Source organism: Chiloscyllium plagiosum, chromosome 41 (assembly GCF_004010195.1).
Source record: "Chiloscyllium plagiosum isolate BGI_BamShark_2017 chromosome 41, ASM401019v2, whole genome shotgun sequence".
Lineage (NCBI taxonomy): Eukaryota > Metazoa > Chordata > Chondrichthyes > Orectolobiformes > Hemiscylliidae > Chiloscyllium > Chiloscyllium plagiosum.
The window spans coordinates 2,723,452-2,747,671 of record NC_057750.1 but is presented as its reverse complement, the minus strand read 5'-3'; the positions used below and the strand labels follow the sequence as shown (position 1 = coordinate 2,747,671).

Genomic DNA, 24,220 nt, shown 5'->3' with positions numbered 1-24,220 from the left:
GTGCTATTCTGACTGGTTTGTTGGGAGGTAGGTGAATACAAGAGGGTTGTTGGTGCTTGAGGACAGGACCAAGCCTGATCTCTGCCTCCCTCATGGTTACAGAGCCTAGGTATTGTTGTGAAGGAGATATTGTTGTGAAGTGGAAGAAGATAGAGTTTTAGGAATAGAACTGGACACATATTCAAAGAGGTAAAAATTTGCAAGGGCAAGGTCAAGGGGTGAGTACGATTCACTGGTTAACTCCTTTAGAGAGCTAGGCATTGACATGATGGGCTGAATGTCCTCCTGCTTCCATCACAATCTGACGGACTCAACTTCAACAAGCAAGAGAACGGTGTGAGAACTTTCCCGAAAGGTACCAAATGGAGGTTTGGAGCTGTCCTTTGGAAGAGAAAGAGAAATCCAGAGAAACCGGTATAAACAGTACTTTGGTTTTTATTCAGAGGAAAGAGAGAGAGAGAGAGAGAGAGAGAGAGAGAGAAGGATGAGCGAAGAAACAAGCGTTTACCTGACAAACTCATCTGTAAGCAGGTCACTCTTCACCCCCAAAGAATCCAACACCTTGCTCCTCAACTGCAGCAGTAGTTCTGAATCTTCGTCATAGTTCTCCGGCAATGGATCTCGAGCCTTGGCACTTCGGAATTTCAACAGAACTGCCCAAATAAAATAACAGAAACGTGAAAGGCAAAGGAAAAAGTCATGATTCATCACCTCTTAAAAAGGGTAACTCAAGACACATTATCACTGGCACATTTCAGGCATATAAAAACAACTGGGGGTGGGGGGGGTGCAGATGTGAAGAACTTAACATGCTGAGAGTCACAATGATCTGGAATCATCGCCTGTAAGTGGTGGAAATTCTTGGGACCACCATTCCTATTCACCCACCACCTCTCACACTAAGCAAAGTTCACTCACCATCGTCGCACTTGGAGGATCAACAGGTTGTAACCAAATGAAAATGTATATTTAATAAAAAAGCTCATTTCAGATTAGTAGAGGTTTTCCGTTGTGGAAAAACAAAAGGTCAGTTACCAGTGTGGCAATTAGAATCCTTCTGCTTCCTAAATGACAATTCCAGGAATAAAACCCACAGAATTGCAGAAATGATACAGTTCAGATCGCAGACATTCAACCCATTATGCTTGTGCTGGCTCTCTGAATAACCAATCGCCCAGTGCCACTCCCCTGCCTTCTCCCCATTACCAGATACACTCTTCCTTTTCAGGTAAGAACCCAATTCTCTTTTGAATGCCTTGACTGAACCTGCCTCGATCACACATTCATGTGGAGGTGCCAGTGTTGGACAAAGTCAGAAGCCACACGACACCTGGTTATAGTCCAACAGGTTTATCTGAAATCTCGGAGCAGCACTCAAAAAGCTTGTGACTGCAAATAAACCTGTGGACTATAACCTGGTGTCGTGTGACTTCTGATTTCTATCACACTTTCAGGCAGCACATTTCAAATCATTGGTCTGAAAAATGGTTTGTTTTAAATGAGGGGAAAGCAACAACAATCCTGGAATGAACTCTGTGTCTCTATCCCCAAAACCAAAACATCCTAACATAGGTCCTATGGGCAAAAGGGTTCTCATTCTTCGTTTTGTTATGAAATGCAGGGTCCCAGCTCTAGGGCCGATGGGTTAACAAACTCTCACTGTGCAAGTCCAATAATATCTGCAGCTTGTGATCCATAACAGTCTTTGTAACGCTCACAGGACTGTTACTTCCTCTTCAGATCTTTGTTGACTGTTAAATGTTAAAAATAATCTCCAACACTCCAAGTACACGACACATGTGTAGGAGGTGGTTGCTCTGTTGCTGACACTTGGACAGCCATTTGATAAGGGTGTGTAAACGATATGAAAAAGTGACAGTCTCTCACTGGCAGCGTTTCAACAGCTAGTTATCTAGGCACTCCATCTTCCCCATTCTGTGGGAGTCAAGTCACCACAGGCAATGGAGCGTGAGCTTATTTCAGGCACGAAAAGACTGGCACCACATTTGTCTGACTGTTGAGGGGCAATTTTAAAAAAGGTAAACATAACTGAACAGACATAATGACATTGCAGTACTTTTTGATCAATTATACTGAAAGATTCAATTATGGACTTTGCAAATCTAACATTAATTAACTTCCAATGTCTTCAATAAGATTGAAACACACTAATTAATGTTTTGCAGAATGGTGCCATTGGTATGTGGAAGCACTTGTGCAAATGTAAGCTGAGTTAAATACCAACTCTCTTCAATCTGCAGATCCATCTTCCAAGTCTAATTTGTGCTGAATTTGCTCACCTCAGTGGTGGTTAAAGAGAAACAGAATAATTGCGACCTGGTGGTCCTTGCTGGGAAGGATTTACCTGCACATGTTAAGGGATAAAAGACTCTAGTGAGATACCTGTACGATAGATGTAGGTTTGCTGGCTGAGCTGGAAAGTTCGTTTTCCGACGTTTTGTCACCATACTACGTAACATCGTCAGTGAGCCTCCAGATGAAACTCTGGTGGTATGGTCCGCTTTCTATTTATGTGCTTAGATTTCTTTGGGGTGATGATGTCATTTCCTGTGGTGGTCATTTCCTGTTCTTTTCCTCAGGGGGTGGTAAATGGGATCCAAGTCAATGTGTTTGTTGATAGAATTCCGGTTGGAATGCCTTGCTCCGAGGAATTCTATCAACAAACACATTGACTTGGATCCCATTTACCACCCCCTGAGGAAAAAAAACAGGAGACGACGTCACCACTGGAAATGACGCCCTCACCCCAAGGAAACCTAAACACGCAAATAGAAAGCGGGCCGTACCACCAATGTTTCACCTGGAGGCTCACTGATCTTGTTACCTAGTATGGTGATGAAATATCGGAAAACAAACCTTCCAGCTCAGCGAGCAAACCTACATCCTGAATCTCAACCTGAGCTACAAATCTTCCCAAAACTCGCTAATACCTGTACAATGTTCCAGTAGAAGCAAGGATGCTAGTCATAGCTCAAGATGTGGGTCACTCGTTTCTGGGTATTTGCGGCTCTGAGCACTTTAAGCTCCAAATCGTGGCTGACTGCCTGTGAGGATGTTGTGCTATCTTTCAGATGTGATGCTAAACAGAGGCACTACCTATCCTCTCAGGTGGGTGGGAAACCACCCCCACAACATACATCTGGAGAAACAGCAAGGCAGCTATCCCAGAAGTCCTAGCCCATAACAATCACTCAACCACAAACCATAAAAAAAAGACTAACTGGTCATGGTAATCCTACTGCTGTGGCAACTTGAGTGCATCAAATAGCTGTCTCTTTTTAAAAAAAAGATGTTTATTAATTGAATGTGAATATCACTCGCTAGATAATGGGGAAGTGATGGTGTAGTGTATTGTTCTAGGCTAGTTATCAGGACCAGGATTTGATATCCATCACTTTAGATGGTGGCATTTAAATAAGGAATATCTACAGTGAAAAATCTAAATTATGATACTGTCAATTTTTGTAAAATTCCATCTGGTCCACGAGCATCCTTTTGGGAAGTAAGTCTGCCATCCTTACCCAGCCTGACCTACATGACTCCAGACCCACTGCAATGTGGTTGACTCTTACTTAACCTCTGAAATAGTTTAGCCAGCTACCCCATCGTATCAAATTGCTAAGTCTCACAAAAGGAATTAAACCAAATGGACCAACTGCTTTGCAGAGCTGCCACACCCAATTCTGAATGATGGTGGACAATTAAGCAACTCACTGGAGGGGACGCTCCACAAATATCTCCAACCACAATGATAAGATAGCCCAGCACAGAAGTGCAAAATACAAGGTTGATACATTTGCAACAATATTTAGCAGAAGCGCTGAGTGGTTGAGCGACCTCCATCTAGTCCAGTGATCCTGAGCATCACAGATTCCAGTCTTCAGCCAATTTGATTCACTCCACGCATTAATCTAGAAACAGCTGGAGGCTCTGGACACTGCAAAAGACTTTGGGCTCTGACAATAGACAATAGGTGCAGGAGTAGGCCATTCTGCCCTTCGAGTCTGCACCACCATTCAATATGATCATGGCTGATCATCCTTAATCAGTATCCTGTTCCTGCCTTATCTCCATAACCCTTGATTCCACTATCCTTGAGAGCTCTATCCAACTCTTTCTTAAATGAATCCAGAGACTGGGCCTCCACTGCCCTCTGGGGCAGAGCATTCCACACAGCCACCACTCTCAGGGTGAAGAAGTTTCTCCTCATCTCTGTCCTAAATGGTCTACCCCATATTTTTAAGCTGTGTCTTCTGGTTCGGCACTCACCCATCAGCAGAAACATGTTTCCTGCCTCCAGAGTGTCCAATCCTTTAATACTCTGCAACAGTACTGAAGACTTGTGCTCCACAAATTTCCATGCTCTTGGTTAAGCTCTTCCAGTACAATTACAACATTGGCATTTACTTGACAGTGTGGAATTTACTCAGATATGTCCTGTACAGAAAAAGCAAAAAAAAAAATCCAACCCAGTCACTCTACTCTCAATTATCAGTAAAGTGATAGAAAGGCTCATCAATAGTAATATCAAGCAGCACTTGTTTCGCAATAACATGATCAATTACACTGGGGTTTCACTAGGGCCATCATCTCCTGACCTCATTATAGCCATGGTTCAATAACAGACAAAAGAGCTGAATCCTAGAGGTGAAGTGAGAGTGACAGCCCTCGACGTCAAGGCTACTTCTGCAATATGCCATCTAGAAGTCCCAGCAAATCTAGAGTCAAAAGCAGGTAGAAGGAAAATTCTCCAACTGAATCATACCTAGTACAAACACAGGTAGATAGTTGTGGTTATGGGACACGTGTCATCTCAGCTCCAGGACATATCTGCAAGAATTTCAAGGGCGTGTCCTTGGCCCAACAACTGTCAGCTGCTTTATCAATCATCTCCCTTCCATTATAAGCAGGGACCTTCACTGACTATTGTATAATGCTCAGCACCATTTGCAATTCCTCGGACAATGAAGCAATCCACGTCCAAATGCACAATATCTAGATTTGGATTGACAGGTGGCAAGTAACATTCATGCCACATAATACCAGGCAATGTTGCTGGGTCAAAATCCTGGAATTTCCTCTCTAACAGCACTATGGGTCTACCTACCAGAGATTGACAGCAGCAGCTCACCATCACCACAACTAGGCACTGGCAATACCTCCAGCCAATGACTCCCATACCCGATGAATGAATTAAGAAAAGCTAACATTTAGTTCAAAACCAACAAAAAGCTTCCTGAGTGTGCCCATCGCCTCAAGAAACTAAACATAAAAACACCTTCAATACATCAGTCTCTGCCCGCTTCCCTCCTCTCTCCCACATGCCATTTCATAATGTGATTCAGCGGTGTGGGGTCAAGCTGCTTTGATGTCTGTTTGATATATTTTTGCAGAATGCTGGCATCCTACTGGTCTCAACAAAGTTGGAAAAACAGAGGAGAAAAAGCATGAAGTGCAATGCTATGCTTGATCTCATCTTCGCTTAACCTTCCAGCAAAATTACCAGCTTCTGGTCAGGATCACAAACTCTAGCCAATGTCGCTCCTCACAAAACCGAGGGTTTAGAGACTTATTGCAAGCTGCCCGTTGGCATGCTGGCTGAAATAACATTGGCCATTACACTATTTCACACCAATAATCAGGAGGAGAAGGAATGATGAAACTACCCAAGGTCACCTTTGTGATAGCACAACAAAAGATTAATCTCTATTGAGGTTTCTCAGTGTTCAGATTACAGAGACAATACATGTCAGATACTCATCATTCCACAGAGTTAATCCTTCAGCAAGTTTTTCATTATGCACCAACTGCATGAGATGGCAGACATGGGCTGCTGAATGTAACAGCAAAGAATTAAAACTAAACAAGTTCAATCCACCATAACGTACTAAGGAACAATTTGCAGACAGATATCTCATTTTAAGAGTTCGCTTTGCATTAAACTGGATGTATGAGAATTGAATACTTCTAGGAGACTGTTGTTATGTCAACATATTTATTACTGAATATAAATCACCATCGCCACAGTAGTTGATAATGGATTAATGCTGAAAAACAGTATTCAATTAGAATCAGTCGCATTTTAAAGCAGATACATTATCAAATACACAAGGGACTTGACTTAAAAATGCAAAATAGCAGTCAATGCAGTATGACTCCAAGTAGTTGAAAATGTGTTGCTGGAAAAGCGCAGCAGGTCAGGCAGCATCTAAGGAACAGGAGAATCGACGTTTCGGGCATAAGCCCTTCTTCAGGAATCGACCCCAATGTATGACCCCAAGTAGTTAACTGCATTTATGAAGTTGCAAATGTATGTAATTGAAGAAGCAAATACCAAATTAACATTTACACCTAAAATGGTGCCAGAAGCAGTGACTTTGTAAACTTTTTACTACATTCATGTGGGTATGTGACAATAAACCTAATTCTAGTTCTAAATGGACTTCAGCACAGAATAACAAAGACTGATATTCCAGTGCAGTAGTGAGGGTCTGCTGCATTGCTGGAGATATATTTCCAATGGGATGTTAGACTTAGTCCCTGTCTGGTGGTTGCAAAAGATTCCACGGCACCATTTAGAGCCCGGGAGCCCTGCCCAATGTCCTAGAAAATAATTATCTATCAAGATAATCACAAATACATTATCGCGAGTCATTCCCACATTGATTTACTGTCTGCCCACAAAACATTGGCTGTGTAAGCTTTGAGAAATCCAGTGGTTATATACACACAAGGTTGTCTTCATATCATTCTCACTGTAATCTCTCTATGCAAAGGAAACAGCGTATCAGTGTTGCTCAGATTGTACACGTTTCAATGCCAGCACTTCTGCCCCTTCTAAACTCCTGACATGCCATAATCTTTTTTTAAAAAAACTAGTCTTCCACAGAACGTGACTATCACTGACAAGGCCAGAGTTTGTTGCACATCCCCAAGTGCCCTTGAACTGAGGGGCTTGCTAAGTCATCTCAGAGAACAATTAAGATCCAACCACACTACTGTGGGTCTGGAGTCACATGTTGGCTGGACTATGTAAAGATGGCAGATTTCCTTTCCTAATGGATATCAGTGAACCAGATGGGTTTTGAACTTTAAACACTGATGGTTTCATGGTCACAATTGCTGAAGATAGTTCAAATTCCACCAGCCACCAAAACTAATTAGATTAGATTACCTACAGTATGGAAACAGGCCCTTCGGCCCATCAAGTCCATATCGACCCTCCAAAGAGTAACCCACCCAGACCCATTCCCCTACATATACCCCTGACAGATGCATCTAACACTATGGGCAATTTAGCATGGCCAATCCACCTAACCTGCACATCTTTGGATTGTGGGAGGAAACCCACGCAGACACAGGGAGAATGTGCAAACTCCACACAGTCACCCGAGGCAGAAATCGACCTGGGTTCCTGGTGCTGTGAGGCAGCAATACTAACCACTGAGCCATCATGCCACCAAAACTGTATCCTCATGACTTCTCTGCAGTGGGTCACTTGAAGGGAATATGCTTTCGGCTACCACACCTGCAAACATTCCTGTGGGTTTAGACCAATAGAATAACTCCAGCCATTCTGAGTCATCTACAGTGACTGCTGACTAGTGCCAAGAATCTTGACACATTTCACAATTTGAAGCTCGCTGGGGTTAAAAGGTGGGAAAAGCAACAAGTTCTTCCCTAGGAATGACTAATGATGGGTTTCAATGCCTCTTCTTTTTATAGCCAACCCCTTTTTCCTCTTTCATTGGGACAGAAGCCTCAGATACTTTGTTAGTAAAGAGCTGGTTGGAACAGAGTTTTAATCTTTCTTTATTCCACTTCCCCACTGACTGACCTAGACGCTTCCTGGCATCCTACAAAAACAACACGTGAGAACAATCCTACTTCACATGTTGCTCTCCTCACCAGTCCTCACACAAGGCAGAAGGCAACTATGATGATCAGGTTGTGCGTTTTCTTGCTTAGGATCCTAAAGATTGTGCGAAGATTTTGAACATTGATCTTAGAAAACAAAAAAGTCAGGTTTCTATAATTACCCCCCCCCCCGTCCCACTCGGTTAGAAGAATCCTATGAATACTTCTTCACCTTTGTCAAAGTGCTAGACTTTCAGCTTAGAAGTAGTGTCTAATCAAGCAAGTGGAGCTAAGGTGCAAATAAACAAAGTTTGAATTTCACCCATCAATTGCAGCAGAGATCATTGCAGAACCATCAATGTAAGATCTTTGACCACTTTGTCTCTCCAAGTGTTGAAGTTAAAAATCACACAACACCAGGTTATAGTCCAACAGGTTTAATTGGAAGCGCACTAGTGTGCTTCCAATTAAACCTGTTGGACTATAACCTGGTGTTGTGTGATTTTTAACTTTGTACACCCCAGTCCAACACCGGCATCTCCGAATTCAAAAGTGTTGAAGGTAAGTGATGGGGGAAGCGATGTAATCCAGAAAGCTGGGTTCAAATCTCAACATGGTAGAGATGGGAAGGCAAGTATGAGGATGACACAGAGTCTACAGAGAGATAGACATGTTAAGCGAGTGGGCAAATACTTGGCAGACCTATATAATGTGCCATGCGACATTATATATATCACTGCCCTTCATTGTCACAAGGGTCAAAATCCTGGAACTCCCTCCGAATGGCATCATGGGTGTACCTACAACACATGGATTGTAGCAGTTCAAGGAGGCAGCTCTTTAATGGCAACTAGGGACAGGCACCAAATACTAGTGCAGCCAGCGAAGCCCACTTCACATGAATGAATTAAGAAATGATGTGACCACCACTAGATCAGCTCACTGAAGACTGAATGGAGAGTTACTCTATTTGATCCATTTGCTTACATCAGTCAGCCCTGCATAACTTTTCACATCAATGCACATCAAAATTGTCCTGCAAAAAAAATCTACTGGCCCACAAACCTGTCTTTATTTACCACTGTTTCCTAGCAACAAATCATGATTACAAAGACATGATCAGTCTCAGCTCTGGTAGGTATGTAACCAACCAGCTCTGGTCAGCATGAAAGCAGCCCCAGTACACAATTTTGACAATTGTGTATGCTGCAACCATTTCCTGTTACTTTGTTGGTTAATCTTTTTTCTCACTTAACAAAATACTTTTTTTTCTCCCCATAATTAATATCAATTGAATCAGCAGCAAGGTTTAGGAAAGTTTCACACAGGACTGTCTTAATTCATTTCCTGTACAGATTATTCATTGCCTATTCTGCCACACCAATCAGAAGGAGCTGTTCTAATTGTGACTTGTATCTGTCCTTTGTTGATGCTTTTTCCATTTACCAGCAATGCCATTTCCATATAAGGCAATTAATGGAGTAAGTTTTCCTTGGAGGGACACTGCACTTTGAAGCCACAAATCACTGAAACTTTAGTACTTTCCATCTTTACTGTCTCTCCAGCACAACCATAACTATAAGGTGCCAATAGCTCAGCTAACGTACTTTCTGGTCATATGCAAGATAGCTCCACTGATAGGAAAGGAAATTATATTGATAGGATAGACAGACTATAACATCGGCTCTTCCATCAGCACCGCTGCAGTCTGGATCCCTAGGTGAGCTAGCTCTCCTATCTTCACACCAGCTAATTTAGCAACATTATCCTGGGGACAGGCCAGAGCATCAACTAACCAGGAGCTCATCAACCTGCTGCTATGATAAGGCAGCAGAAAGTGAGGACTGTAGATAAGGCTGTGATAAGGCAGCTGAATTTGTTGGTGCAATCATGGGGAGCAGTCATCGAGGACTGGAATTAAAACTACACTTCATTGCTCAGACCTTTGAGTACAGGAGTTGGGATATTAAGTTAAGGTTGCACAGGACATTGGTCAGGCCTCTTCTGCAGTACTGCCTCCAGTTCCAGTCACCCTGTAATCAGAAGGATGTTATTAAGCTGGAGGGGGTTCGGAAGAGATTTGCCAGGAATATCCAGCCTCTCCTTATAACACTGCTTCAATCTGCAGTGTTATAAGAGGCTGGATAAGCTGGGACTTTCTTCACTGGAGTGTAGGAGGTTGAGAGGTGACCTTATAGAGGTTTATACAATAATGAGGGGTATAGATAAGTCTATGGCAGGTGTCTTTTCCCCAGCGCTGGGGGATTTCAAGACTAGGGGAAACATTTTTAAGGTGAAGAGGGAAAAGATTTTTTAAAAAAGACATGACAGCAATTTTTGTTTTTACACATGGTTTGTACATGGAATGAACTTCCAGAGGAAATTGTGGATGAGTGTACAGTGCAACGTTTAAAAGACATGTAGATAAGTACATGGATAAGAAATGTTTTGCAGGATTTGGGCCAAGCGCAGGCAAGTGGGACTAGTTTAGTTTGGGACTATGGATGGCATGGACTGGCTGGATTAAAGGGTCTGTTTCCCTGATGTATGGCTATGAATCTAGAAGGACGCTTTTATTGCACTGGTTACTAAGAGGTCCCAACAGGCCAGCAGGAGTCCAAATAAATTGCTGTTTATTTTGAAAATATTTAATGCCTATATAACTGTGTATGAACAAGAAGAGATAGTCAGTGAACTGCACCTTAAAGCCAAAGTGTCACGGCACCCGCAATCTCTTGCAGTTTCAAGTCACAATTAAATTATCAAAACTACCAAAATGGCCTGATTGCTTTTGGTAGAAGTAAACTAATATAAACTCAAGCAATTTAAATATGAAGAAAATTAACTTCAGAACTAGGGGAAAACTCAGTTTATAAAACACCAAGTTATGGACAGGCATAAATGTGATCAAGCCCCAGTTTTGCAAAAAAAAGTGTGAAATAACATCTAATACAGGAACCCAAAATTAGCCCAATTACCCTTTCATCTGGTTAAACTACTGAAATGGATTAGTAACCACAGACTGCTGTTCAGCTGGCTCAAGAAGTGCCCAGATTTGTGGTTATTTATCCTGTCAAAATATTGTTGACGAGTCATTAGGCTTCCATCGTATGCATGCAACTAAATTACACACCATGACATTTGAATGACCACATTTTGAGAGGTTTGCAGCAATACTTGGTCTTACTGGCGTATTCACAACATCATGTGGTGTCACAGCTCTTTAAGTATCAACACAATGACAAAATTCCCACCAAAGCTCAGCCACACCCTGAGCAATCAGCCTACTGACTCACTGCCTTTTCTTAATCTAAACATCCATTTAGATCCATCGTTGCATTTTGATTTATCAGTGATAAACAAATATTGGAGCATTAAAAGGACATCAACCACATAACATTCTCCTCAGTGTTGATAGCCCTCTCACACAGTTGCAGCACAGTTCTACCTGCGGTCACTGACCCCATGAGTTTTCTATCAACTTTGATACAATTGATTAGACCAATTCTGTTGTCCTCAGTTTCCCCAGCAAAGTTGCTGCTCGCTCTCCTATTTTGGATGTCACCAGGGCATCTGCAATTTCTATACCCTAGGTTTTTACTTGAGGAAAAGTACCTACTGTTGGTGGCATTGCATAAGGGATTCAGATTCCATACATATACTGATGACACCCAGTTACACACCTTGATCTCAACCTCACTTGGCTATGTTATTGTTGTAATGGTTGAGTTATATTTTGTTCAGCTATACTGCAGGAAAAGACCATAACTGCACTTGCATAGCTTGAGCTCGTACAGTTTAGAAAGCATTCATCCCAACAGCCTCTCTAGCAAGTTCAACCAAACCATACAAAATAAAACAAAGAACTGGGATGTTGGAGATCTGAAACAAATAAAAACAAATTGCTGGAGAAACTCAGCAGGTCTGGCAGCACCTTCAGAGAGAAAGGAGAGTCAATGATTTGATTCCTGTGACCCTTCATCAGAATTAGAAAGTCCTAAATTCCTGAATCTCTCCAGCAAGTGCACTTTTTTCCATCTTTGTACCAACTGGCCACATCTGCATTATGAAAGGCAAAAATCTTATCCTTATTTTTGTCATGTTCAGTCTTGGTTAGCTCAATGCAGAAGCAAGATACTGAGAATACTAGAACTTTATAACAAAACAGAAAATGCTTGCAATATTCAGCAGGTTGGGCAACATCTGTACAAAAAAAGGTTTTGTTTTCAGTCTATGTTCTTTTTCTATTACCCCAATCATTTTCCACATTGGGTTTACTTAACCGAGGCTTCATAAGCTGCAAGGTAATCCAATCGCAACAGTTTACATCCTACCTCAGGCCAAACCTCTCTTTTGCTTCACTTTCTCATTGTTATGAGTTGTACCAGCTCACTGTTTAGTTAGAGAGAGTTGAACCTCAAGCGTGCTCCCAACCTTGCTCCACTTCACTTTTCAGATCGCCTTCAGATCTAATGATCTCCCTGCACCAAGCATCGGTCTGATTCTAGCCCCGCTACTCCCATCTTCCCTCTGGCCCACCATTATCCAGATCCTGGATCCCAACCCAACTACTTAAAAAGTCTTTTGAAATTCCACCTGTTCTCCCAAGCCTCATTTATCCCTTGCTAACACTTTCACATCCTTTACTGCTAAAATGTCACTTTGGTCTCCATTCTGTGAAGTGCCCTGGGACATTCTATAGGTTACCAGCATATTAAATGCCAAGCTGTTGTTTCACCTATTTACAGTATGCTGTGGCCTGTGCAGTTTTGCTCACTCCACTGATTCAAGTTCCTAATAACACCAAATGTGCATTTATTCGATTTCCTCTGGTTAATGTATGACCTTTTTGGCAGACAGGAGTTCAAATTATCTTAGTGATGTGGTAAATAGCAAAAATATTTTCCACTATATGAACTATAATGTTTTTTTTGTGGCTGCAGGGAATAAAATTGACAGTAGGATCTTAATGCAATACACAAACAGGCATCAAGCTCTGCACAACTCTTGGAGGTTGTACTGCCTCTAATGTCTGCTCCTGACTGCCAATCTGGGATGGCACAGTTGCTCAGTGGTTAGCACTTCTGCCTCACAGCTTCAGGGACTTGGGTTTGACACCTGCCTTGGGCGACTGCATGAAGTTTGCATATTTACCACCTGTCTGCATTGATTTGCTCCAGTTTCTCCCACAGTCCACGGATGTGCAGGTTAGGGTGGATTGGCCATGGGAAATTCAGGGTTACAGGTCCAGGTTGGCTGGTCTTCGGAGGGTTGGTGTGGACTCAATGGGCCGAACGGCCTACTTTGGCGTTGTAGGGATTCTATGCACCATGTTTCCCTGACCAAAGATTGTAGGTAGTTGAGAATACAGAACGTGTCGCTACTAATTTTCAGAATATAAATTATCCATAAGGATTGATTCTGTACCATCGCCAATCTCACATTTGTAATAAAGTGCCTTTGTTCTGGGAATGATGCCTTTCCCCAGTTGTACCTTTTCACTGAGAGGCTCGACTTTAACTTTGGCCAGTCACCAGCTGAAGTCCCATCACCCAAGACACCCATTTTCCTTCTGTAGCCCACACTCCTACATTGGAGTTTTGGTAGAGCCGGCTTTGACATTTAGAGGTAATTACCACTAGCTTACATTTACCTCCCATGGAAGTCCATGGACTCTTCCCTCATCTCATCCCTCTTTGGCTCTCATTACCCCTCAGCTGTTTGCAATGATCTTCATCTCTTTACTGCTCATGCCTTTGCAGCTGTGTTCCAGTTAAAGTTAACACCATGCTAATTTTTACTAAAAGTTTATTTAATCATCAAAAGGAGTCTGCATTTTATTTATTCTGATATTTATACATTCCATTAAAAGTGGTGCGTAGTATGAGTCCACGTGTCTGGCGGAAGATGGTGGAATCATAATAAAGTCACTGGCCTAGTAATCTAGAAACCCAGGCTAATGTTCTTGATCAAACATAGAATGCAGGATAAACTCAGCAGGTCTGGCAATATATGTATTGAGAGAAATGAGTAAATGTTTTGAGCCTAGTACGACTTTTCTTCAGAGCTGGCAGTCATTTTGCACCCTCACTGAAGATGGGATTACAGAATGGCCATTCTTCCACATCCATAAATGTGAGTGACTAACTAATTATACATTTAAAAAACTTGCATTTTTAAAGTACTCCAGAAAAAAGCCAACATGTATGGAGCATAATATTTTTACTGCTTTCGGTTATCAGTAAAGGTGATGAGGCAAATAAGGAATTACTTCATAGGATCAGGTTTGGATTTTGAGAAGTTATAGGATGGAAGCAAGATTAAAGAATGCAAAGAGTACGGTAATTCACAGGTCACTGGAGAGAATTACCCATACCTCAGTGGGTCACAGGAGTTTATGGGAAATCACAGACCCACGATTCCGAAGTTAACAGTGGGGAAGAATAGGTGTTCAAAAGTGTCACCCAATTTGTCCCAGCTCCTCTCTGCATCAAACATAAAAATCACCATTTAGGATCTTCAAATATTCTCTTCCAAAAGAGCTACAATAATTGTTGCGATGCAGTTGATAATTTGTACAATGCAGTGATTTTGTCTGTGATTGCTGAACCACCAACTGACAAGCATTACGCAGAATGGAAAACTATTTTCAACGTTTCCAGCTGAATTAATTCAGTCTTTATTGTGCTAGTCTATTCTGCAGATTAAGCAGATCTAAGCCCTTGAAGCTAAGCTACTTCTGCAAACATTGACCTTTACTGACTGTTAAAGGTCACGTGACAGGGAGACGTCTGCAGAGCTAAAAAAGATCAGTGATTTCAGAGTATAATTTTAATCCTTACAAACAAAACATGCAAAGGAAAGTTCAGAAAATCTACCTCACAGGCATTAAAATTCACGAGAATCAGGGGCACTCAAACACTCTCACCCAAACATCAACTTTCAATATACTGATTGTATTAATGGTACTATTGAAGGAACTTGCACTTCGGGCTAGAAATATTTAGAAGTCACACGTATGGTGATTATCATTTCAAACCCTCAATGATGTTACCACCTAATAACTCCCCATTCTGGGAACAGTCTATTAACTGATAATGGGCACTGAAACAGATTTTAAATCTGAATAAACACTGAAATAACTGTGGATGCTGTATACCAGAAACAAAAATGAATTTGCTGGAAAGGTTCAGCAGGTCTGGCAGCATCTCTGGAGAGAAATCAGAGTTAATGTTTCTGGTCCAGATCTCGAGGGAAGGTCATTCGACCTGAAGCGCTAAATCTGATTTCTCTCCACAGATGTTGCCAGACCTGCTGAGCTTTTCCAGCAGTTTTGTTTTTGTTTTACATCTGAAAGCAGCTCTTCAGTGTCTTTGCAAACTCCACTACTGTTGGTCATCTTAGTGTTTTTCAAGGAGTTCAGGGCTGCATGTGTGCACTTCCAGCAGGATTACTGGATAGGAACTCGAGGTTAATTGAAGCTGCCCTTCAGTCCAGCTGAGTCAGAACAGATCCAGTCATAACTAAAGTCCTATTACTCTGGCTTTTCACACTAACATTTTAAATTCATCTAGCCCCTTTAACATTTTGAAATGACCCTTGGTGTTTTTTTTTAGAAGTACATTTTGGATCTATACATGGATGTAACAGACCCCAAATGGATTTCAAATCTGAAACCAGAGGCCCCAAAACTTTATAAAACACAAGTTCAAACCCACCTAGAGTTCAGTGTCCAATTCTATCAAGGCCTGAGAGAAATAGCTGAGGAAATTTAATGGCAAACCAAGGATAGGGCATTTCAGTTGTGCAGAGCAGCTGGAATTGTTCTACCTCCAGCAGATAAGAAGGGGGAGGTTTAATGGGTTCAACATGATGAAGACTTCTGATGGGATGAAAAATGAAAGAGAGAGTTTCCAGTTTCAGGTCAGCAAACAGGGATGACAGATTTAACGTCATCAGCAAAAGAATCAGAGAGGAATAGCTGAGGAGGACAAAATACAGGAGTTCTGATGACATGAAATACGATACCAGAGAGTGGCTCGAAGCAGATTTAATCATAATGTGCAAAGGATGATAGCCTTCTGCAAGTATTAACCAAACTGCTAGGCTACTCAGAAAAGAGCATTTATTAAATTCAGTTTTGGACATGGGTGTTGCTTGCTGGGCCCAACATTTATTGCTCCAGCCCTAGCTGCCCATAAGAAGGTGATGGTGAGCTGCCTTATATAGAACATTACAGCCCTCGATGTTGTGCCGACCTGTGGAGCCAATCTGAAGCCCATCTATCCTATATCATGCCATGTACATCCATATGTTTATCCAATGACCATTTAAATGCCCTTAAAGTTGGCAGATCTACTACTGTTTAAAAATGTGTTGCTGGAAAAGCTCAGGATCTACTACTGTTGCAGGCAGGGCGTTCCACGTCCCTACTACTCTCAGAGAAACTACCTCTGACATCTGTCCTATATTTATCATTCCTCAATTTAAAGCTGTGTCCCCTTGTGCTAGGCATCACCATCTGAGGAAAAAGGCTCTCACTGTCCACCCTATCTAACCCTCTGGATTATCATATGTCTCAATTAAGTCACCTCTCAACCTTCTCTCTAACAAAAACAGCCTCAAGTCCCTCAGCCTTGCCACATAAGACCTTCTCTCCATACCAGGCAACATCCTAGTAAATCTCCTCTGAACCCTTTGCAACACTTCCGCATCCTTCCTGTACTGCAGTTAACAGAACTGTATGCAATACTCCAAGTGCAGCCGCACCAGAATTTTGTACAGTTGCAACATTACCTTGTGGCTCAGAAACTCTACCCCTCTACCAATAAAAGCTAACACACTGTGATGCCTTCTTAACAACCCTATCAACCTGGGTGGCACCTTTCAGGGATCTATGCACATGGACACCGAGATCTCTCTGCTCATCTACACTCAAGAATCTTACCATTGGCCCAGTACTCTTTATCCCTGTTGCTCCTTCCAAAGTGAATCACCTCACACTTTTCCACATTGAATTCCATTTTCCACCTCTCAGCCCAGCTCTGCAGCTTATCTATTTCCCTCTGTAACCCACTATCCACAACTCCACTAACCTTAGTGTCATCCACAAATGAACTAACCTATCCTTCTACGCCCTCATCCAGATCATTTGTAAAAATTACAAACAGCAGTGGCCCCAAAACAGATCTTGCGGTTCCCCACTACTAACTGAACTCCAGGATGAACATTTCCCATCAACCACCACCTCTGTCTTCTTTCAGCTAGCCCATTTCCGATCCAAACCTCTAAATCACCCTCAATCTCACGCCTCCATATTTTGTGCAATAGCCTATTGTGGGGTACCTTAACAAATGCTTTACTGAAATCCATATACACCACATCAACCACTTTACCCTCATACACCAGCTTGGTCACCAGCTCAAAGAACTCAATTAGATTTGTCAGGCACAACCTACTCTTCACAAAATCGTGTTGACTATCCATAATCAACCTATTCCTCTCTAGATGATTATAAATCCTCTCTCTTTATAACCTTTTCCAATACTTTACTCATGACCAAAGTCAGGCTCACAGGTCTACAATTACCAGGGTTATCTCTATTCCTCTTCTGGAACAAGGGGACAACATTTGCTATCCTCCAGTCTTCTGGCACTATTCCTGGAGAAAATGATGACAAAGATCAAAGCCAAAGGCTCTGTAATCTCCTCCCTGGCTTCCCAGAGAATCCTAAGTTAAATCTAATCCGGCCCAGGGGACTTTTCTATTTTCACATTTTCCAAAATTGCTAACACCACCTCCTTATGAACCTCAATCCAGTCTAGTCTAGCAGTTTGTATCTCAGTATTTTCCAACAACATTGTCCTTTTCCAGTGTGAATACTGATGAAACATATTAATTTAGCGCTTCCCCATCTCCTCAGACTCCATGCACAACTTCACACGACTGTTTTTGATTGGCCCTAATCTTACTTTTGTCATTCTTTTATTCCTGATATATCTACAGAAAGCTTTAGGGTTTTCTTTGATCCTATCTGCCAACGAATTCTCATTTCCCCTTCTGGCTCTTCTTAGCTCTCTCTCTAGGTCTTTCCTGAGTAACCTGTAACTGTCAAGTGCCCTAACTGAGCCTTCCCGTCTCATCCTAACAAAAGCCTTCTTCTTCCTCTTGACAACAGATTCAACTTCGTTGGTAAAACCATAGGCTCTCGTATGACCACTTCTTGAACCGCTGCAGTCCATGCGCTGTGGATTGACCCACAATGCCCTTTATTGCTGGTCCAGGATTTTGACCAGCAATAAAGTGAAGAAATGGTGATATACTTTCAAGTCAGGATGGTCAGTGGCTTGGAGGGAAACTTGCAGGGGGTAGTGTTCCCATGTATCTGTTGTTGTTGTCCTTCTAGATTGAAGTAGTCATGGGTTTGCAAGTGCTGTCCAAGGACCTACTGAGCATCAATGGTGGAAGTTGGATCAATTGGACAGCTCTTTCAAGGAGGTACCACAGTGAATCGAACTGTCTCTCTCTTTCTGTGCTCTAACATTCTATTTATAGCTTTTCACATTCAAGAATCAGTCACTCCTAAAGATTCATTCATGTCCTCTCCAGGAGGAAATACAGAAACCAATCAATCAAAAAAGGGAATGCGGAATGATTTCTTTCTTCATCGATTGTGGAGCCTAACACCAAGCATGCTCAAACCATGGCGTGAACCTCAGCCCTTCTGGCTATATCTAGCATAGTACCCAATAATAAAGGTATATTAAAAATACAATACACCAGTTGCAAATAAATAAGCTGAGAAAGGCAAGCGCTCTGCAGGAGTGAATCACATTAAAGCAAACAATTACGCTGGCCAATGTTAAGTAAATATTTAATCTTTGCATTTAATCACCTTCCAAGGGCAGGTTCTGTAAACTTTAGTTTGTCTATTAAGAGCCAAGTCTACGGCTGGTGGCGAAGTGATTTTGCAGCCATGCCTCAAATTCATAAAAAGGTGACTTTTATTGCACAATCTGTTTTTGACAATTGCTTCCAAGGAAGGCTGGAAGAGGAAATTCAGTGACATAGTTCAGTATGCTCAAATTATATATTCGAAGTCACAACTTCAATCTCAAATCCAGTCGAAGTAAGAGATATAGTGATTCTAATTAAAGTGGTATGAAGTTCAAAAATGGAATGCGTTCTTATAAAGCAATTGGCTGGAGTGCAGGGCTCCCAACCTGTTGCTGGGGAGGTGGGGGGAGAAGGCGAGGACTTAAGTGGAGTTGCAGACTCCAAAGCAGCAACAGCTGACCACCCTCAACAGGTCTTCTCTGCCCCCTCCCAACACTCACTAAAGGGTCACACCAGTTTCAAAGCCTTGAAATGGAGTTAGTAGGAAATTTGGGAAGCACTGCTCCACGGGATAAGATCGGTAAAAGAAAAGTGAATGATTGCAGCTGTTGAACATACTTTATTTTATAGCATAGTCTGCACCAACACAAACCTTCTTGGAAGTTAGAGGCCTGAGCAAGAATGTTGCAGGCTCCAGGATGGCCTGGGTGCTGCTGTTCCAGAAGCACATGTCACATTCATGACCCAAGGCTCTGCAGCCATTTTCCTGTTTGCTGCAAATGCCGGAAGGGTGTTTATAATCTGGATCTTGTGGCTGATAACGGGTGTTTATGAAGCCTTCCAATCCAGACTGAATCCAATTTTCTCCCAGTCTCCTCTATCTCACCTCTTGCCCGTAGGGTACTCTCAGTGGCGTGGCATGGGCTGAGGGGGTTCGGTGCACGATGCTGACAGCAGCACGTTGTGGCAGAGCAGAAGGAAAAGTTGGGCTCTCTTCAAGCTACCTTTTTAAAACTTTTATTCTAATTTAATATGAATGGCACTTAAGGCAACAGTATGCACTTTTCACTGTTATTTCTATATCGAATAAACATGACAATAAAGGATATTCCATTTTATCCCCAATTTAACTCGGTGGAAATTGCATAAACAGAGGAACCTCGATTATCCGAATGACACAGGCAGGAAAGTATTTTGTTTGGATGATACAGTTTACCAAGCATTGGGATCTTGAGATCTTGTTCGGATAATTGAGGTTCCTCTGTAATTTAAATTTGCAGAACCAGAAGATCTCAGCTTGGTCAAGTGGTGAAAGTGATGGATTTTTAAAAGGTTACTGGTCTTCTATAAAAATCCAGAAAGTGCAGGGAACCGTTCAGTAAAACAACAGAAACAGCTGAAAATATACAGGTCTGTCCATACCAGTCAAAGTCAAGATTATGCAGCAACTTATGGAACATTCAGGTTCTCAGTGGTTCCATCATGTAACCCAGATCCCATACTGCTGAATATAGCTCATTTACAGTATAGATTCAAAAGGACAAGTCTGGAGTAAAGACTGGCAGCAACAGCCAACCACACAAATGAATTAAAACTCTCTCCTCTCCCTCATTGTGGCAAGAATGTTGTCGTCTCAAACTGATGATGTGGTCTTTTCAAGGTTGCACCGCACCTCAAAGCTATTTTAGAAAATTAATGCAGCAATTATCACAAGTGTGGCAGAGCCATGATGGACTGAATGGGCTCTTTCTGTGCTGAATAATCCTACCTAATGAGGCAGAATGGCTTGAACATGCTTGGTGTTAAGGGCTCCACAAATGATGAAACAGATCAGAGTGGGAATTTGGCCAAACTGCAATTTTGAAAGAAATTCAAGCTAGTGGCTCTGCATACTGCAAAAATCCAACAAATAATCTTGCACTGAATTAGCTTTGTCATATGTACTCATTTGAGTACAGTGAAAAGTTTACAAGTTGCCACTTACAGCACCATCTTAGGTACAAAGGTATCTAAGTACAGCTTCTTCAGCACGCAGGACGCACACTGAGACAATCAACTGCATGTGGAGGACCATCAACTCAGTGCAAACTGGTTGGTGTTCCAGAACAAGGAGCTGACTCTGACTGGGTGTTAGAGACTGGCACATTCCAAGGTCCAGGACTACGGGCTGAGGGACATACTAAAGCCTGGGGCAGCAGGGAAACACCACTGTCTGAGGTATTCCTACTGAAAGTAAATGTGGGCCCATCCAGTTATTGAACCCTTCCAGTACCTCAAACATATGTAAATATTAGTACTGTATGTGTAAATCAGGTCTTTGGTTTTTTGGACAGAGCCAAAGTCCAATGTTTTGTTTATTTACTTGATATGCAACTGTACAGAACCGAACTACATTTGTGACAAGGTATATACACAAAGAAATTTTTAATGAGTAAGTATATTTTTGAAATAAAAAAAGTTCTTGTGAATAACAGTGGCAGGATATGTAAAATTATGATCTTTGTAAAATACAAACAGCAAAAGGGAAGATTTACTTTTTGTGGGAGGAAGGGTGGACTAATTGTCAATTGTTAAGTTTTTTTTAAAAGGAACAGTTCTGTCTGTGGAACATAATCACGTGTAAATGAGAGCCACAGTCTCATGTGTATCTTAATTGCTTATTTGCAATGTAAATAAGAACTGAAAAAATCTGGTTTGGGGAAAAATAGAATTAGTGCATTGTTCAACCCCACTATCTAGCCACTATCACAAAACAATTATATATTGTTTGAGATTACTACCCCACATCACATTGACTGACTGTTCATCAGTAAGTTTCTGTTTTAGCTTTCCCATCCATATAACAAGGAGTCGTGGGGAATCAAAGTTTCTCCTCCTTCCTCTGATGGTATTAGTCCCTAGCTGGGGAATGACTCTCACCCAAATAACATTGTCCACCTAGTTCCAAATCCTTCATTTATGCTGAGGTATGATTCCATGAGTCTTTACAATCCTCATGGTAGTTCAAACAACCACTCTTCTGAAATGTAAACAGAGAGAACAGCGTGGGTTCAATTCCGCGGACTGGCTGCGGTCACTATGAAGACCTTGCCTTCTCAACCTTGCTTCTCGCTGGAGGCTTGGTGACCACCAATTGCCTCTCTCCAAAACAACAGGCTATGGTTCCCTGGAACTAAGACAATATTCAACTCGCCTCGCTTTCTTCCTGTCTCCCCTAGTCAGTGGTGATATAGGTAAACCACATAATAGTGGGCATCTCAGGACAAGTTACTGGACCTTGACTGTGAAAAGTGGCTAATCACTCCTTTGCCTACCCCAACTGCAGAAAGCATCTTTAACCTTCAAGCAGAGAATGCAGTCACTGGGATCTCTCTGCTCAATATTTCATGGTAGATTTTAACCGTTTGTATTTATAAAGCACTTTTACATAATAAAATGCCCCAAAGTACCTTGGAAAAGCACTCTAAAGGAAATGCTGAGCTTCTTAAGGTGACATTTGGAAAGCTGTCCAAAATCTCAAGCAATGAGTTATGTTTTAAGGAGGGTCTTAAAGGAGGTGAGAGATGGGGAAGTAACAGCCTAGTGATATTATCGCTAGACTGTTAATTCATAGACCCAGGTGTTCTGATGACCAGGGAAGTGGAGACCAGGGGAGATGGTGGAATTTGAAATCAATAAAAATCTGGAATTAAAGAATCTAATGACGTCCATGAATCCATTGACAATTGTCACAAAAACCCATCTGGCCCACTAATGCCCATTATGGAGGGAAATGGTCATCTTTACCTGGTCTGGCCTACATGACAGTCCAAACTCTCAGCAATGTGGATGACTCTTAATTAAAGATGGGCAATAAATGGTGAGCTAGACCGTGACATGCTCATCAAATGACATAAGAAAAGTTAAGGAAGGGAATTCCAAGGCATACGACCAGAGTCTGAGGGCATAGCAGCGATGCAGAAGCTATCAAAACCAGAGTGTTCAACATGCTGGAATTTTTATGAATTGAGAGGCTGGGTGAGATTATAGAGATAATGAGATTCAAAGGATTTGAAGACAAGGATGAGAATTTTAAAATCGAGACATTGCTTAACCATTAGCCTATGTTGATCATCAAGCACAATGATAATGGGTAAACAGGTTAGGACAGGGGCAGTGTTTTGTATGGCAATTAAGTTCACTTACTACCATTGCATCATATACAAAACACGTCCAGCATCTAAACGGTGTCATGATTATCGTTTCCACTATGCATACCTGTGCTTCTCCCCTCTCCAAGTAACTGGAAAACAATGGAATTTAAAACAGGAAATTCTCTGCAGACTTTTAAAACCTTTTCAAGTTAGCAGAAGTAGATTAAGTAAGTGAACAAAACTATGGTACACAGCTTAAAAGACACTTTTAAATCAACTTGCTTGGACAAGTCATGAAACACAGAGCGAGAGTGGAATATGAACCCAGGTTTTCTGGCCCAGAGGTGGAGTAGTATCACTACACAAGATGCTGGCAAGATTGCAGAAATCCGGAATTCTCTCTGGCAAAGATTGCAGATACCAGAATCAATTTTAAAAGTTTCAAAACAGAGATCAATTCTTATTGTGTCAGTTACTTTGGAACCAAAACAGAAAATGGAATATCTTCTGGCTGGCAATAAACTAGGAATTGTAAAGGTCAAAGATTTGACAGTTCCTTTAAATCGTTTGGAACCAGCAGACTGGTACAATAAAGGATTTTAAAAAACGGTTGTTCTTTACCTCAAGAATTAAATTAAGTGGAAGTTTGGATTCAATTACAGAGGAACCTGAATTATCCGAATATCGGATTATCCGAAGGAGATCTCGAGGTCTCGACAGAAACATTACAAAGATGTGTGTCTAACACTGATCGTGTCTTTTGTTTACAGTGATTAAAAGTGCTGCCGAAAACAGTCCTTATGGGAACGCAGGCACGGTCTCTAAATGACTGACCTCCCGCCCTCTCTCTTCTCACACTTTCCCTGTAGTTCTACACAGGTATGTAGCCTAAACCCTCCCTTTTCCCAAATAGTTTGGAGACTCGCCCTCCAAAAGGTAGCAGCAGTAGCAGTCTTGCTTTTGGGGTGTGTGTGTGCGTGTGCGCGCGCCTGTGGGCGGTGTTGGAGGTGGACAGGGGGTGGGGGCCTGCATGCAGTGTGATGCAGTCTCCTGAACAGGGAGGTTGAATGTCTTGTAAAGAGGAAGGAGGCGGCTTACATAAGGTTGAGGAAACAGGGCTCAGACAGAGCAGTGGAGGGATACAGGATAGCCAGAAGGGACCTGAAGAAAGGGATTAGGAGAGCTAAGAGAGGGCATGAAAAATCTTTGGTGGATAGGATCAAGGATAACCCCAAGGCATTTTATGCGTATGTGAGAAACATGAGAATGACGAGAACGAGGGTAGGTCCGATCAAGGACAGTAGTGGGAGACTGTGTATTGAGTCGGAAGAGATAGGAGAGGTCTTGAATGAGTACTTTTCTTCAGTATTTAC

The 24,220-nt window shown here is 41.9% G+C and overlaps 1 protein-coding gene and 1 long non-coding RNA gene across 3 annotated transcripts in view; one reads left to right on the top strand and one right to left on the bottom strand.

Annotated features, from left to right (window-relative positions):
• Positions 1 to 24,220, bottom strand: part of sae1 (SUMO1 activating enzyme subunit 1) — a 180,090-nt gene that overhangs the window by 3,591 nt on the left and 152,279 nt on the right. For both annotated transcript variants that reach the window (XM_043680745.1, XM_043680748.1), the window contains exon 7: positions 509 to 653. In XM_043680745.1, coding sequence (XP_043536680.1) covers positions 509 to 653 — 145 coding nt within the window. The remainder of the gene's footprint in view (positions 1 to 508; positions 654 to 24,220) is intronic.
• Positions 21,084 to 24,220, top strand: part of LOC122542748 — a 16,555-nt gene continuing 13,418 nt past the window's right edge. The window contains exon 1 of the long non-coding RNA XR_006309860.1: positions 21,084 to 21,145. This is a non-coding gene — a long non-coding RNA (uncharacterized LOC122542748). The remainder of the gene's footprint in view (positions 21,146 to 24,220) is intronic.